Here is a 15,488-nt window from a genome sequence, read left to right on the forward strand (position 1 = left end):
AGCAGATGGATATTCAGAATGAACTCACTGAAAACACATGGCCTCAACAGTGAGATTGAGCTTTTTGCTTTTAATTAAAGGAAGAATAGAGAAGGAAAGGAGAAGAAAAAGGGAAAAAAAGGGAAAAAATGTTTTGTTTTTTTTTTCTCTTGGAGTTTTATCCTTTTGCTAATTCACGGAATGATTATCCACCTATATATACAAGGGAGCGCCCTGTGTCTGCAAATCCCTGACGAAGGAGGCCGTGACCTCGGAAATGCATCTGATAAGCGCTGGACTTTTTTCCCTCAGTGGAATCCCTCAGCTGTTGTGACGTCACACAGATACTAAGCGCTCACATCCTTGATTATCAGCTGTCGTGCAGGTGTGACCGGCCGGCACACCTATCAGGCTGTCTGCAGTCCTTCTCACCCATGATCTTCATCCCTGTATCCACCTAGTGCAACGGCTGCATGTACCTGAAAGCCCGAGTCTCTGAGAGTCTCTGCAGCCCTCTATCTCCGGCGTTAATACACTGAACCCATTTTCTGCAACACTCACGGCTTGTTCCACAGACTCCGGCACTTGTCCATCACCTCTAGTTGCAGTTGTGACTTCTTCAAAGGACCCCTGGAAGCTGCATGCGTATATCTTCATTTGGACTACCATTTTCTCTAAGACAGATAGGAATCACTCTCTTGGTATTTTTTGAGTGGTTTGCTATAAAATAAAAATATTCTTATACTCACCTGTCTGGAGGTGTCCCTCGCTGTAATCCATCTGCCCGCTCACGTCTGGGAGAAGGACTCACTCCAGCGAGTGGACCCTGGAGCTGCGCTGAGCTCAGTGAGTGACAGGACGCCGCTTGCTGTAGCAAGTCATTCTTCCCATGTTAACTGTACCACTGATTCCCAAGAGCCGATACGTGTGATCCTGATGTGGCACACAGTTGAACACGGCCACGGATTTTTCCAGTACCGGAATTATCCGCATGTATGAAAGAGGCCTTATGTAGGGTTACAGAAAGATTTGGGTCACCATCACTCCACATTTAGGTAGAAAATGTATATACAGAATATATATTTAGCATTTGACTACTCTAATCGTAATAAGGCATTATGGAAAACAAAGAATTTTTTATTTTGAAGTATTCACTAAACCACAGTTAGGGTATGCACACAAGATGTCGATTTCTGGTGAATTTCAAGGTGGAAACTGCCTGAAAAAAAAAATAGAAAAACGGCCAGAAAAATCTGAAAATGCTAAAAAAATGAGCATATGCATTTCTATGTAAAAAATTATTTGCTGTTCATATTTTTGGATTTTGAACGTGTTTAAAATAAGTGACATGTTCATTCTTCTGGTCTTTTCCGCTCAGAAGATGCTCTGTACTTTACAATACAAGTCAATGGTAAAGCTCAAAAGATGCCCGAAAGATGCCTAGACATCTTTTAGAGTGTTTTGCCATTGTTTTTGCTTAAAAAATCATTAGCATTTTTTTCATTATTCAATGGAATAAAAGAAAATGACTATAAAAATGATAACACAAAAGAAAACGTGAATACCCTCCAAAAAACATTGGCAGTCAAAACTGTCGGAAAAACGGTCAGAAAATGACTGAAAAAATGACACAAAAGACGCTTAAAAAAACAGCGTAGTTATCTGAAGCGTTTTCTGCTTAAAAAGTCGGTGGATTCGTGTGAGTTTAAAACATGGCATGTACGCATACCCTTGATAAAAGCAGTGCTGCTTTTTGGGTTATGGTTCAAATGAAATGTAGTTGTATTATTTTTGCATCAGGTTTATGGATTTCTACAGGCTCAATTCAAGTCCAATTCAAATATTTTGGACAATATTCGAAACGTGTTCAATGAATCTGCTTCTGTGTGTGATTATACCCACAGGTAATTAACGGACCATCAGATGTCAAAAAATGCCTATGTCTTCTAAACGTTTCAGGACAACAGAACACATGAGTGATTCCTTTGTTACCATACAAACTAACAAACACTCATTATAAAATAAATGATACTAGCCAAGTTATATGTGAATTTAGAAGCTAATATGTGCGTTATTTATGCAGAAAACCAAATAATTACAAACATTTCAAAACCTTTTCCTAAAAGCACCATATGTAAGTTTTACAGTATTTTTCTTGTAACAGAAAAGTTCAAATTGAGTATTGAGTCCATCTACTTTACAATAAAATGTCCCTGTAATTTGGTACTTCTGAGAACTGAGCCTCTATGTTATGCGCTAACGCAGAGAGACCCAGCAAGACTGGCACCAAACCAGTAAAGGCGCAGCCACAGAAGCACTTAGCGCAAGCTGCCCTAGCTAGGCGAGCCCTTGACGGCCAGGGATACTCTTCACCCAGCTCCCAGTAAATGGAAGGGGGACTTTTGCAGAGACCTTCCCAGGCCCGCTGTCGCTGGGCAGCTTGCATCTGGTAATGCCACCGGTGCCTAGTCAAGAACCAGGAAGGTACCTCTGTGAGAAACCCTGGGAGTGTAGCACAAAGAGACAAGGAGAAGAACCTTAAGATAAACCCTGTAAAGAGAGCAACCAATACTGCTAGCACCACTCACCACCACAGCACATAGGAACTGCAATAAACAGCAAAGGCCTGATCTGGAAACAGGGATAAATAGCCCACCTGATGCTGAAGAAAATTATCAGGTGTTGAATACCTCCCAATAATCCCCAGACAACCACTCCCTGCTAACTTGCACAGCAGAATGGACACAATCCCACCACAGCCTAGTACCAAACACAGCAGTATCCTGCATTGCCTGGCAACTTGGGGACACAGCGTCCCATGTTCTCCGAGCATTGAAATTCGTTGGAGATATGGCATCCCGCGTCCCCACACATTCCACTACTCCAGAATGCACTGCTCCATATGATTGGGACAGTTTCCCTGTGCGCGTAGTAGCTCAGCCTCCAGGGTCAGGACAATGGCGACGCTTGCGACCAGAGTAGCATAGCACCAGTCCCGATTCATTCCAAGGTGGGAGCACAGAACCACAATTCCTAGCACTCTATCAGTAAAACAACCCACAATAGAACATATGGGGGTGAATGCAATAAGGGGACACCCTAAATGCCATCTTCAAACCATGTTCATTAAATTGTATCCATTTTCTGGTGTTTACTGATTAGACTCTTTAAAAAAAGATCTGTAACAACAAGTGTATGAATGTCTTAGCTCTTACCTCATCTTTATCTTGTACCTGAATATACAGAGGCAGTGCAAACCCAAGCTGTGCCAGCTCCGGAATGCTGACGGTATACTCTGAGCTATTAAACTGTGGAGCGTTGTCATTGATGTCAATCACCAGGATGTTGAACGTAGTTTTTACAGTGGCATCAGAAGGGCTTCGATCATCCAGCAATTCGGTTCCCTTAAAATAGTAAAATAAAAGTGTAACACAAAATAAACTGCATTATACTTTGAAGAAGTCCATAATAGACAACTCTCTTACAACTGACATTGCTGGCTTTTTTTTATTACCAACGTAACATTTTAGATTTGGGATAAGAAAAATAGATAATATTTACAGTTATTTAAAAAAAAATGCTACATCTGAAGGAAAAATACAACATATAAATATTTCAATATTTTTCTGAGACACTTCATTCTATGGTAATATATGTACTACAGATTTCTATATTTTTCAGACAGAAAATACAGAGTAGCAAAAGGGCAAACTGTCCTCCCTGCTGAGCTAACAAATTGGTCTTTGTGTAGACGAGACCCTGTCACTGACCGAGACAACTTCATAAGGAGAAAGGTCTTTAATGGGATGCTCCTGTTGTTTTCTGTCACAATACAGCATGTTCTGTTCCACTGAAGAAGATACAGTACCTTATATTCCTTTATTCCAATTAAAGAAAGAAAATGAAAGACCTAGGCACCTCAAGTACCACTATGATGATAATGGGGTATTGAGCGAATCTTATCAGAGGTCAAGTGCTGTAATTATGTGTCACTTTCCAGTACTACAAGACTGGTGCCCCTTCTAGAACTGAAAAATGATCTCTACACCTTTTGGCTTAGCCTGGGACGGGTCTAATCAATAGGACTGCTAAATAGCCGCTGATTTGTGGTGAGCTCCACAGTTCCGATACCAAGTACAGCTCATAATGCTTTTAAGTAACAGACCCAACTTATTGATTTTAATTAAAAGCTTGCAAATCCGTTTGAGGGGTGAGCCATAATAGTTTTTGCAATGCAGGTGGATCAGTGATTAAGTACCTTCATGCTTCAGTGCGCACTCAAAATACAATATACTACAGTAGTTCCATCAGAGGAATTATTTTTTCCTCCTTAATGCAAAATCATATTTTAGCAAGTCTGGAGTGCTGCAATTATACCAAAACTCTTCACTAGATACTTTGAAGATTTATTATGGGTCATGCAGCAGGATTATGTAAAAAAAAATCTTACATTTTGGGGCATGATTCATTGGTTTCCTGTGCTATCTTTTTAGATATTCATGATATAAGAAATGGAAGTAAATTAGCAAAAGAGCCAACAATTTTACAATAATTTATGGCAGAAATTGGTATAAAATACAGTGCAAATCAAGAATAGACCATCACTTGCATAGATTTGACTTTCCATCACATACACAAAACGTGTCTTTAAAATGAATGGGCTTCCTATGTATTTTAGATAAAGAATGGCGTATGAGACTCCAATCTTAAACAACAACCTCTCTGCTGCAGATCTCAGTAGGTTGAGCCCTGTTTAACCCTGCCCACACCACTGATTGACAGCTTCCTGTGAACACTGTATAGTGACAGTAAGCTGCTAATCAGTATTGGGAGGGTGGTTGGACTAGGAGATATGAGACAATTGGTCCTCTAGTGATAATAGCTTGGTTATAAAACACTGATTGTATTAAAACAGCAAAACACAGCCTGTAAGTGACACATCACTGGGATCAGGCTCTCTTCCCCCTACATCATGGTGCTCTCAGATTACGTAGGAAAAACATGATGACAGATCCCCTTTAATAAATTCCTTGCTTCATTATACAATGCATCAAGCTCTCATATAAATTGATATTCAGTGTTTTTTTCTTTTCTACAACACATTAGACATCTTTATGACCTGGACAATATGGCTCCTCTACTATGACTCTTGCAAAGTTATTTACATACTCCATGTTGAGCAATTAAATTACTTTTACATAAATTGTCTGCTAATATTACATATAAGGACACCTTTAGAAAGCTAAAGAGCTAAAGTGAAAGCAAGTGGTGGTGATTTAGCCACAAAAAAATACTCCATAAGTTTATTCTCAAGGGCAACTCTTGTTTTAAAAAAGAAAGCCTATTGAAAAGTTTTGTTATATTTTAATATAATTTAGTATAGATTTCAAAAGGTAAATCAGCAATTGGGTGTCTTAATTTTTTAATTGCAGCGGAGACAAAATCTGTCCTTGTCATGTGATGATCACACACATATAAAGCTCCCTACAGTACAAGTTATGGAGCTCTCCTTTAATAAGAATGATCATCACATAAATGAAAGTAATGGCTACAAGTAGACACTAGAATTGTTGGTAACAAGAAACATATTAGAAAGTTGAGTAACTTTTCGTTCCATGGTGAATAAGTTACTGTGTACTTGCTGCTAACAGAACTCCATCTTATATTGTATAGAAACAGTTTTATTCTCTGAGGCTCTTTGTGTAATAACCAACCACAGGATTTGGGTATAAAAGAAATCAAAATGAACTGTAAAACATTATAAAATTATACCAATAAATAGCTTTAGAATAATGCTCTGAATCCTCTGCTTTCTTTCTGTTCAGACATTTGTACTGTCACATTCTCCTTTATGAAAAAAGAACATTTTATAATAATGCTTCAATCTTCACCTTTAATAAAAAAAAAATCATAGAACGCAAAAAGAAAATACATTTTGGCAATGGAAACCTTAGACCATAATAATTACAGAATTTAATTACCTTAACCGTTAGGATGAATCCTGATGTGTACAAGGGATTTTCTCGGTCTAGCTGCCCATTCAGAGTTAAAGCGCCACTGATATAATCCAAGGCAAATATACTATTGGTGTTACCTGTGATAAAGCAATTACAATTATGCAGTAGGCATGTTATAAACAGATCAATATACTGTATATAGTATATTAAGCCAACCTAAAAATTATAATATGACGACACAGCTTCTAATCTTAATTAGCCAGACTTCTACATTTGCTAGGCTAAGAGAAATACACTATTGTGTTTGTGTTGACCTTTGAATGTATGTGTTTTTTAGCTGATCAAGAAGGACAGTAACTCAGTGTTTGGGAACAATGATGTTTGTTACTATTGTACTAAGTCAGCTAGTTTATTTACAGGAGCATGGGGATTAGCTCAAACAATGAGACCCGAGACCAGCACCTTTCCCCCTGACCTGTGAATGATGACCGTAACCACATATGTAAATATAAAAAGGGTTTTCTATCCTGCTGCAAGGAGAATCACAGAAAATCAGAGAGACATTCTTCAGGACAGCAGATGGATTGCATGGCTCCATCCAGAGAGACACAGATTTGTATTTTACATGATTGCGGCCTAAGAGTACATGGCCCTGACTGGAAGGATATGGATTTGCTCCATTGACCATCAGAGAACCCATGGATACATTTGGGGAGACCAGGTTGGGACGAAGAGGTCACCTGGCCCCATGGAAATGTTGTTTGGGGTTGCCAGGTGGGACCCTCCGGTCATCTGGAACCCATGGAGACATTTGGAGAAGCCAATTGGGACCAGCCAATCATCTACCCCCTTGGAAGCTCTCGCAGTAGCCAGGGTGGGACCCTTGGGTCTCCTGGCCTTGTACCTCGATGGAGTGTCAGCTCCCTTACCAATATCTCCGTCAAAAGCGGGGGGGCCACTGATTGCGGAAGTTGGCCCTGGAAGTCCCAACGTCACAGTTCTTCTATCACAGGTGGGCTAGTGGAAGGGTGAGACTGTGTAATTTTGCACCATCTTGGGTATTTGCTGGGACTGTTCTATCTGCTTATTGTCTGTTTGGTGGTTTAATAAAATATTGTCACACCGTTTTACTCTCACAATGTGTTCTCTGAGTAGTGTTTTACCCACGAAAGACCCCGTGTCATCACAGATAATAATTCTAACAGTTAAAGGGAACAGGTCAGTGGTAATATGTGGGTAAATACAGTTTTAAATATGTCAATGAGTCAAATTGGAAGTTCTCCTTCAGAGAGAAAAGTTATATTAAAAGTCATATTCTCCCTGCAGCTGCTCACTTCCAGTCATGGAGGTGGTGCCGGGGACTGTGATCAATCATTGTTCAATAAATGAGTAGTAATTACTTTCTCTGCACCATGACTGCCATCATGCCCTACAGTGTTTGGCTGTTTGTCAAGGAGCGTTGGGGATGACTCCTGTCTGTTAACAGTGCCTATTTCCACCTTGATGACTGGAAGCAAGAGGATGCAGGGAGAATATAACTTAATTTTCTCCCTGCAAATGCACTTTCAATTTGAAATGGTATTTACCATCATATTAGGATTTGCCTGATGGTAAACAATGTTTGCTTTTTTGCGGACAGGTTCCTTTTAATAAAAAGAATAGGGAACTATTCTGTCTAGAAAGAGTTACATTTTTTTGCTGTTAGGGTTATTAGTCAACTCCTGAATTTTAGGACTTGGAAATGCAGATCGCAAATGCTTAAGCCTAATTCACACATCTGTGTTTGAAAAAATGGTGTCATCAGTGTTTGGGACCAGTGTTATGTCCATGTGTCCATTTTTACCATCAGTGTGTCATTAGGGTTTTGGGTCAGTGTGTCATCAGTGTACAGTCTGTGTGTCCATTTTTACCATCAGTGTACAGTCTGTGTCCATTTTTACCATCAGTGTTTTCACAGATGAATAAACAAATAAATTACAAAGTTTCTCCTTTCCTTTGCAAAGTTAAATATGGACAGCACATGCATGGCACACAGATGCCTGTAGACTTGTATTGACCCTTTTTATCTGTGTTGTTGGAAAAAAATGGACATGTCGCCGTGAGTTTTGCATGATCACAGTCCATGAAAAAAGACGGTCATATGATTCAGCACTATACAGTAGATTATAATGGGTACGTGTTGTATTCGTGACAAAAACGGATACATACATACATGCAACATTAACATCTGAATGAAGCCTTAAAAGGAAATTTGAAGGAGCACATATCTGCTTTTTCTTATTTTAATCTTTGAGGTTATTTGAACCACAGATGTTCAGCCTACCTTCTTCAGAATCAAGGTCCTTCGACATCCTGCCCCATCAGAATATTTTTTTTTCTTTAACATTGTTTTTATTAGTTATGAATATTATAGAGTAAATTATCATATATCCTCTTTATATTATACATTTCAATAATGTATAAATAAAACAAAATTATATATGAGCCACGTTCAATGGCCATATATCTATTTATGAATCCAGAAGTACGTTAATCTATAGTTCATGCTATGCAAAGTGATTATTGCTTTTTTTAAATTATCTCCAATGCATAGTAATACATCCTACTTTTCTGGTATGTTAGGATCAGGTTATAGGATAGTGTGACTTATACAAATGAGACAGTCAATACTTGTATAGTATCTTGTGTTCATTTAATAGAACAAAGTTTAACAATAGGTTTCATCCATAATTAAAAATGTGAGGAAGCCTTTAGGTTGAGTCATATAAGCATCATAAATAACATATGTGAAAACAGATCAGCAATACACAGTAAGACTACATTAATGTACGAATTCAGGATCCAAGGGGTATCGTTTCTCCTTGCGGAGAGTGACATGTCAAGCCTGACATGCCAAGGTGAGGAGACTATTATCCTAAGTCATGTGATAAGGCTCGTTAGAGAGTCGATATTGACTTTTAGGATTGCTACTCCCTATAGGTGGCGCTAGACTTCTATTCCTCTTGCTCTCTGAAGAAACAATTTATACAAATTCAGATACATCAAGCTGATGTTCCGCTGAGCATTCATCTGCTTTCAATATGGAGAGAAGAAAAATTCAGAGATGTTTTATTCCCCCTGACATTTTAAAAAGCATAGAAATAACACACTAGTTATTACTTTATTGCCCACACCATCTAAATGCAGATGTCCATCTATGGTATATGCAGTATTATTTCGTAGTCGCTGCTCGTTGTCAGTGCAGGATAGGGGCAGGATTGGCTGATTACTAACAGGCTAATCACCTGTATTTTGTACTTGAACACAGTTTTCTCAGTCTTTACATATTTTTTTCCCATAAGGCATTACTCCAATGCATACTAATGAGCTTTTTAGCAAAGAATTTCACCTTTTGTAAGGTAACAGAATGGTTTTTCATACTACTGACTATAATGTTAGGACTGAACTTAGGACATTAATCAATGTTGTAGCACTTGGGAAACTGTTGGATCTGCTCATTTTCATCATTTTGCTATAATAAATTTAGCTGGAGTAGTAGGGAGCATTTCTGAGTAGGTGCAAAGAAAAAAAGAAAAAACACCTTTTAATAATGCAAATGTAATCACCTTGACTTACTGTGGGTAAGGGAAATAAATCCTATAATCAGGAATAATAAACTCAAGCACTCATCAGACTGCTCTTAATTCAGTGGAACATAGTAATGTGATACTCTTGTTCTACTGGCGGAATGCTTTTCTGACAGTTTGAAAAACTGTATCTTTGCTAGGGCATAACTATAGTGGGTTTCAGGGGTTGAATTCACAGATTCCTGGAATCTAGAGGCCCAGAAAGTCCCTGTGGCCCATAAGAGAAGACCAATACTACTAATGACCTGTAATAGTTGATACATTGATGCTTAGCGCATAATATGATACCTCTCCTGGGCTGATCCAGCTCGATCCTACCTTCCCATATAATTGTAGGTTTTCAGTACAAGGAGAGGTATCATATTAGGTTAGATTCCCATAAAAGATGGTCACCTTGTCGTTGGCTGTGGGGCACATATGAATTAGCCAATTCACGCCCTAAGCATCTTTTTACTTATTTTCTAGAGTAGCAATACAATTCCAATTTTATATACAGTGGTGTGAAAAAGTGTTTGCCCCCTTCCTGATCTCTTATTCTTTTACAAGTTTGTCACACTTAAATGTTTCAGATCACAAAAAAAAAATTAAAATATTAGACAAAGATAACACAAGAAAAGCAAAATGCAGTTTTCAAATGAAAGTCTTTATTTTTAAGGGAAAAAGAAATCCAAACCTACAGGGCCCTGCGTGAAAAAGTGATTGCCCCTTAAACCTAATAACTGGTTGGGCCACCTTTAGCAGCAACACCTGCAATCAAGCATTTGCAATAACTGGCAATGAGTCTTTTACAACGCTCTGGAGGAATTTTGGCCTAATAATCTTTGCAAAATTGTTGTAATTCAGCCACATTGGTGGGTTTCCGGCCATGAACCGCCTTTTTAAGGTCATGCCACAGCATCTCAAGCGCAATAAGGTCAGGACTTTGACTAGGCCACTCCAAAGTCTTCATTTTGTTTTTCTTAGGCCATTAGAGGTGGACTTACTGGTGTGTTTTGAATCATTGTTCTGCTGCATAACCCAAGTATACTTCCGCTTGAGGTCATGAACAGATGGCTGGACACTCTCCTTCAGGATTTTTTAGTAGATAGCAGAATTCATGGTTCCATTTACCACAGTAAGTCTTCCAGGTTCTGAAGCAGCAAAACAGCCCCAGACCATTACACTACTACCACCACCTACCTCCTTTTCTGAAATGCTGTGCTACTTTTGCGTCACATGTAATGTGACATACACCTTCCAAAAAGTTAAACTTTTGTATTGTCAGTCCACAGAGTATTCTGTCCAAAGTCTTGGCGATCATCAAGATGGTTTCTGGCAAAACTGAGATGAGCCTTTATGTTCTTTTTGCTCAACAGTGGTTTTCGTCTTGGAACTCTGCCATGCATGGCATTTTTTTCCAAGTCTCTTTCTTATGGTGAAGTCATGAAAACTGACCTTAACTGAGGCAAGTGAGGCCTGCAGTTATTTGCATGTTGTTGTGGGGTCTTTTGTGACCTCCTGGGTGAGTCACCGTTGCACTCTTGGGGTAATATTGGTTGGCCAGCCACTCCTGCGAAGGTTCACCACTGTTCCATGTTTTTACCATTTGTGCATAATGGCTCTCACTGTCTTTTGCTAGAGTCCCAAAGCTTTAGAAATGGCTTTATGACCTTTTCTAGACTGATAGATCTCAATTACTTTGTTTCTCACTTGTTCCTGAATTTCTTTGGATCACAGCATGATGTCTAGCTTTTGAGGATCTTTTGGTCTGCTTCACTTTGTCAGACAGGTCATATTGAAGTGATTTGTTGATTGAGAACAGGTGTGGCAATAATCAGGCCTGTGTGTGTCTAGGGAAATTGAACTCAGTCTCCCAAAGATGTGATAAACCACTGTTAATTTATGTTTTAAGGGGGGAGATCACTTTTTCACACAGGGCCCTGTAGGTTTGGATTTCTTTTTCCCTTAATAATAAAAATCTTCATTTAAAAACTGCATTTTGCGTTTACTTGTGTTATCTTGGTCTAATATTTAAATTTGTTTTGTGATCTGAAACATTTAAGCATGACAAACATGCAAAAAAAATAAGAAATCTGAAGGGGGCAAAGACTTTTTTCTCACCACTGTATTCCATGTTTGCATACTATAGCATTAGAGAGGGCAGTTTTAATTTGGTAGTTATATATGGAAGTCTTAGCTTGCACCTGTTGACACCTGTTTTTCTGTTTGGAAGTGACGGTCAGTCTTTGACATTTGCCCCAAACACATTAGACTGTCTACTGAACAAATTGATATTTTCTGGTTCGGCCGACGTTAGCCTAATGTATGTGGGGGCTTTAAAGAAAATATGTTATTGGAAAATTAATAGTGATGAGCGAGCATGCTCGCCACTGCTCGGTACTCGCCCGAGCATCTCAGTACTTTCGAGATGCTCGGGCGGGAGCTCTGGTCCCCGTCCTGAATGTTTGGCGCTATTTAGAGAACCAATAATGCAGGGATTGTCTGCCACTCACTGTAATGTCACAGTCATGGTGGTTGTAGCATTACAGTGATTGCCCAAATCGATGGGAACAGTGGTCATAGTGAAACATGAAAACCCGGCAATTCATTAGCAGCATACACCGGTACCCGACAATTTAGAACAGAAAGAATAGAGCATAACATATAGATTAGATAGATAGAAACATGGCAGTCACATATATAATAAGTACAGTGACAGTGTTGGTTACTGTACTTGTTATTTAGTGTTAAAATAAAGGATTTATTGAAAAAAAATAATAGTGTTTTTATCTCTTTAAAAAAGCAGGCCAGCAATTCATCAGCAGCATACATTGGTACCAGACAATTTAGAACAGAAAGAATAGAGCATCACACATAGAATAGATAGATAGAAACATGTTAGTCACATATACAATAAGTACAGTGACAGTGTTGGTTACTGTACTTGTCATTTAGTGTTAAAATAAAGGATTTATTTAAAAAAAAATTGGCGTGGGGTTCCCCGTAATTTTAGTCTCTAGGGGAGGTTAAGCAGACGGCTGGGGCAGATGTTTGAAGCCTGGGAAGGGGGTAATACCCACGGAGGTTCCCAGGCTACTAATATCAGCCCCCAGCTGAATACCTAACTTTTAATAGCTATTAAAATGGGGGACCCAAAAAAAAATGACGTGGGGTCACCCCTATTTTAATAGCTAGCAAAGGCTAGGCAGACAGCTGGGGGCTGATATTAATAGCCCAGGAAGGGTGCCAAGAATATTGGCCCCCTCCCAGGCTAGAAACACCAGCCGTAAGCCACCCCAGAAATGGCGCATCCATAGAATGCGCCAATTCTGGCACTTAGCCTCGCTCTTCCCACTGCCCTGTAGCGGTGGCAGTGGGGTAATAGGGTTGGGGTTAATGTCAGCTTATAATGCCAGCTGACATCAAGCCCAGGTTAGTAATGGAGAGGCGTCTTTAAGACACCCCCATTACTAACCCCATAGTGAAAGTTTAATAAAAAACCAAACACCCAGAATAAAGTCCTTTAATTGAAATAAAGACACAATTCTTTAATGTTCTAAATTAAACTCTACTTACCGTCACGCCCATTCCAGCTGAAGCCAACGATCTCTTGCAATAAAAGTAAAATAATAAACCAACCTCATCCTTACCTTTCCATGGTTCCCAGGACAGCTTCAGCTCTGCTACATTGACATTACAGGCTGGATCGCAACAGAACGCTGCCATCCAGCTTGCCATGCTGCAGACACTGAGAAGCTCCTCAGTGTCTGACTGTGACGGTATCCAGATGAGCCGAGTTCACGTCATTTGCCGGCACCACATGCGAAGGAGAATTCTCCCACGCTGTCAGTAGCGTGCATGAGGTGAGCTGAGTTCATTGGACATGAACTCGGCTGATCTGGATGCCGTCACAGCCAGACACTGCGGAGCTTCACTGAGGAGCTTCTAAGTGTCTGCGGCATGGCAAGCTGGATGGCAGCATTCTGCTGCGATCCAGCCTGTCATGTCAATGTAGCAGAGCTGAATCCGTCCTGGGAACCATGGAAAGGTAAGGATGAGGTTCGTATATTATTTTACTTTTATTGCAAGAGATTGTTGTTTCCTTCAGCTGGAATGGGCGTGACGGTAAGTAAAGTTTAATTTAGAACAATAAAGAATTGTGTCTTTATTTCAATTAAAGGACTTTATTCTGGGTGTTTGTGTTTTTTTTTAACTTTGACTATGGGGTTAGTAATGGGGGTGACTTATAGACGCCTCTCCATTACTAACTTGGGCTTGATGTCAGTTGGCAATATAAGCTGACATCAACCCCAACCCTATTACCCCACTACCACCGCTATAGGGCAGTGGGAAGAGCGAGGCTAAGTGCCAGAATTGGCGCATCCTATGGATGCGCCATTTCTGGGGCGGCTGACGGCTGGTGTTTCTAGCCTGGGAGGGGGCCAATATTCATGGCACCCTTCCTGGGCTATTAATATCAGCCCCCAGCTGTCTGCCTAGCCTTTGCTAGCTATTAAAATAGGGGGGACCCCACGTCATTTTTTTTTGGGGTCCCCCATTTTAATAGCTAGTAAAGGTTAGGTATTCAGCTGGGGATTGATATTAGTAGCCTGGGAAGCTCCATGGGTATTACCCCCTTCTCAGGCTTCAAACATCTGCCCCAGCCATCTGCTTAACCTCCGATTGAGACTAAAATTACGGGGAACCCCACGCCAATTTTTTTTTTAATAAATCCTTTATTTTAACACTAAATGACAAGTACAGTAACCAACACTGTCACTGTACTTATTGTATATGTGACTGACATGTTTCTATCTATCTAATCTATTTGTGATGCTCTATTCTTTCTGTCCTAATTTTTCTGGTACCAGTGTATGCTGCTGATGTATTGCTGGCCGGCTTTTTTAAAGAGACAAAAACACTATTATTTTTTTTTTTTAAATCCTTTATTTTAACACTAAATAACAAGAACAGTAACCAACACTGTCACTGTACTTATTATATATGTGACTGACATGTTTCTATATATCTAATCTATGTGTGATGCTCTATTCTTTGTGTTCTAAATTGTCGGGTACCGGTGTATGCCGCTGATGAATTGCCGGCCGGCTTTTTTAAAGAGACGATTGCATGAAAATCGGAGGGCACTAGTGTGTTCAAAGTGTCCTGCTATGTTTTTCATGCACCCTCCTATATACCCTGCCTGCCTGTCTGCCTATATATTCTGACTGCCTGACCTTTAATTGAGCACTGTTCCCATCAATTTGGGCAATTTTTGACCTTCTGCAGACCGCCGGGGGGGACCGTCAGAAAAATGCTCGAGTTTCCCATAGACTTTCATTTGGCTCGTTGCTCCGGTCGAGCACCCGAGTATTCTAATGTGCTCGACCCGAGCTTCGAGCACTCGAGCATTTTAGTGCTCGCTCATTACTAAAAATTAACTATTGTTAAAATCATGTTTTTATGTTACATGTATTTTTAAAATGCTGCAGTTTATTTTTTTCATATCACAATCTGTATGAAAAAACTAAATCAGTAATCTTACAATTTTAACACTGACCACTGGCACAATTTTAAACTAATACTTCATGTTTTTTTCCGGAAGAGTTTTCAGCAGGCTTATCATCAAAGGCAGGATTCCAAAGACAGATAACACCTCTGTACATAATTGTTAACACAGGATCCACCAATCACAATAAATGATGTCACAGCTGACCCTGCTCCCCCTCTCTTCACAGTTGCGTTTGCACATGCTCATTAGATGCTTCAAAACAAAATATAGGCTTTGAGTCAGTCTATTGCCGCTAATGGACATGTGTATTTCCTAAAATAATAGGAAATTGAAGTCTTATAGAGCCCCAGCAAGTGAGAATTTTTTTTAACTCAAATTGTGATGTGAAAAAAAACACAAAATGTTTCAAAAAATACATTTAGCACAAATTCCTGA

General features: G+C 39.6%; 1 protein-coding gene across 2 annotated transcripts in view; it reads right to left on the reverse strand.

The window, feature by feature from the left end:
- Window positions 1-15,488, reverse strand: part of CDH23 (cadherin related 23) — a 1,802,240-nt gene that overhangs the window by 919,387 nt on the left and 867,365 nt on the right. For both annotated transcript variants that reach the window (XM_073685852.1, XM_073685853.1), the window contains exons 10-11: window positions 5,961-6,073; window positions 3,195-3,383 (exon numbers count right to left, since the gene is read on the reverse strand). In XM_073685852.1, coding sequence (XP_073541953.1) covers window positions 3,195-3,383; window positions 5,961-6,073 — 302 coding nt within the window. The remainder of the gene's footprint in view (window positions 1-3,194; window positions 3,384-5,960; window positions 6,074-15,488) is intronic.

The sequence above is a fragment of the Phyllobates terribilis genome, unplaced genomic scaffold (genome assembly GCF_046119375.1).
Source record: "Phyllobates terribilis strain yellow unplaced genomic scaffold, ASM4611937v1 Scaffold_5__5_contigs__length_657084704, whole genome shotgun sequence".
NCBI lineage: Eukaryota > Metazoa > Chordata > Amphibia > Anura > Dendrobatidae > Phyllobates > Phyllobates terribilis.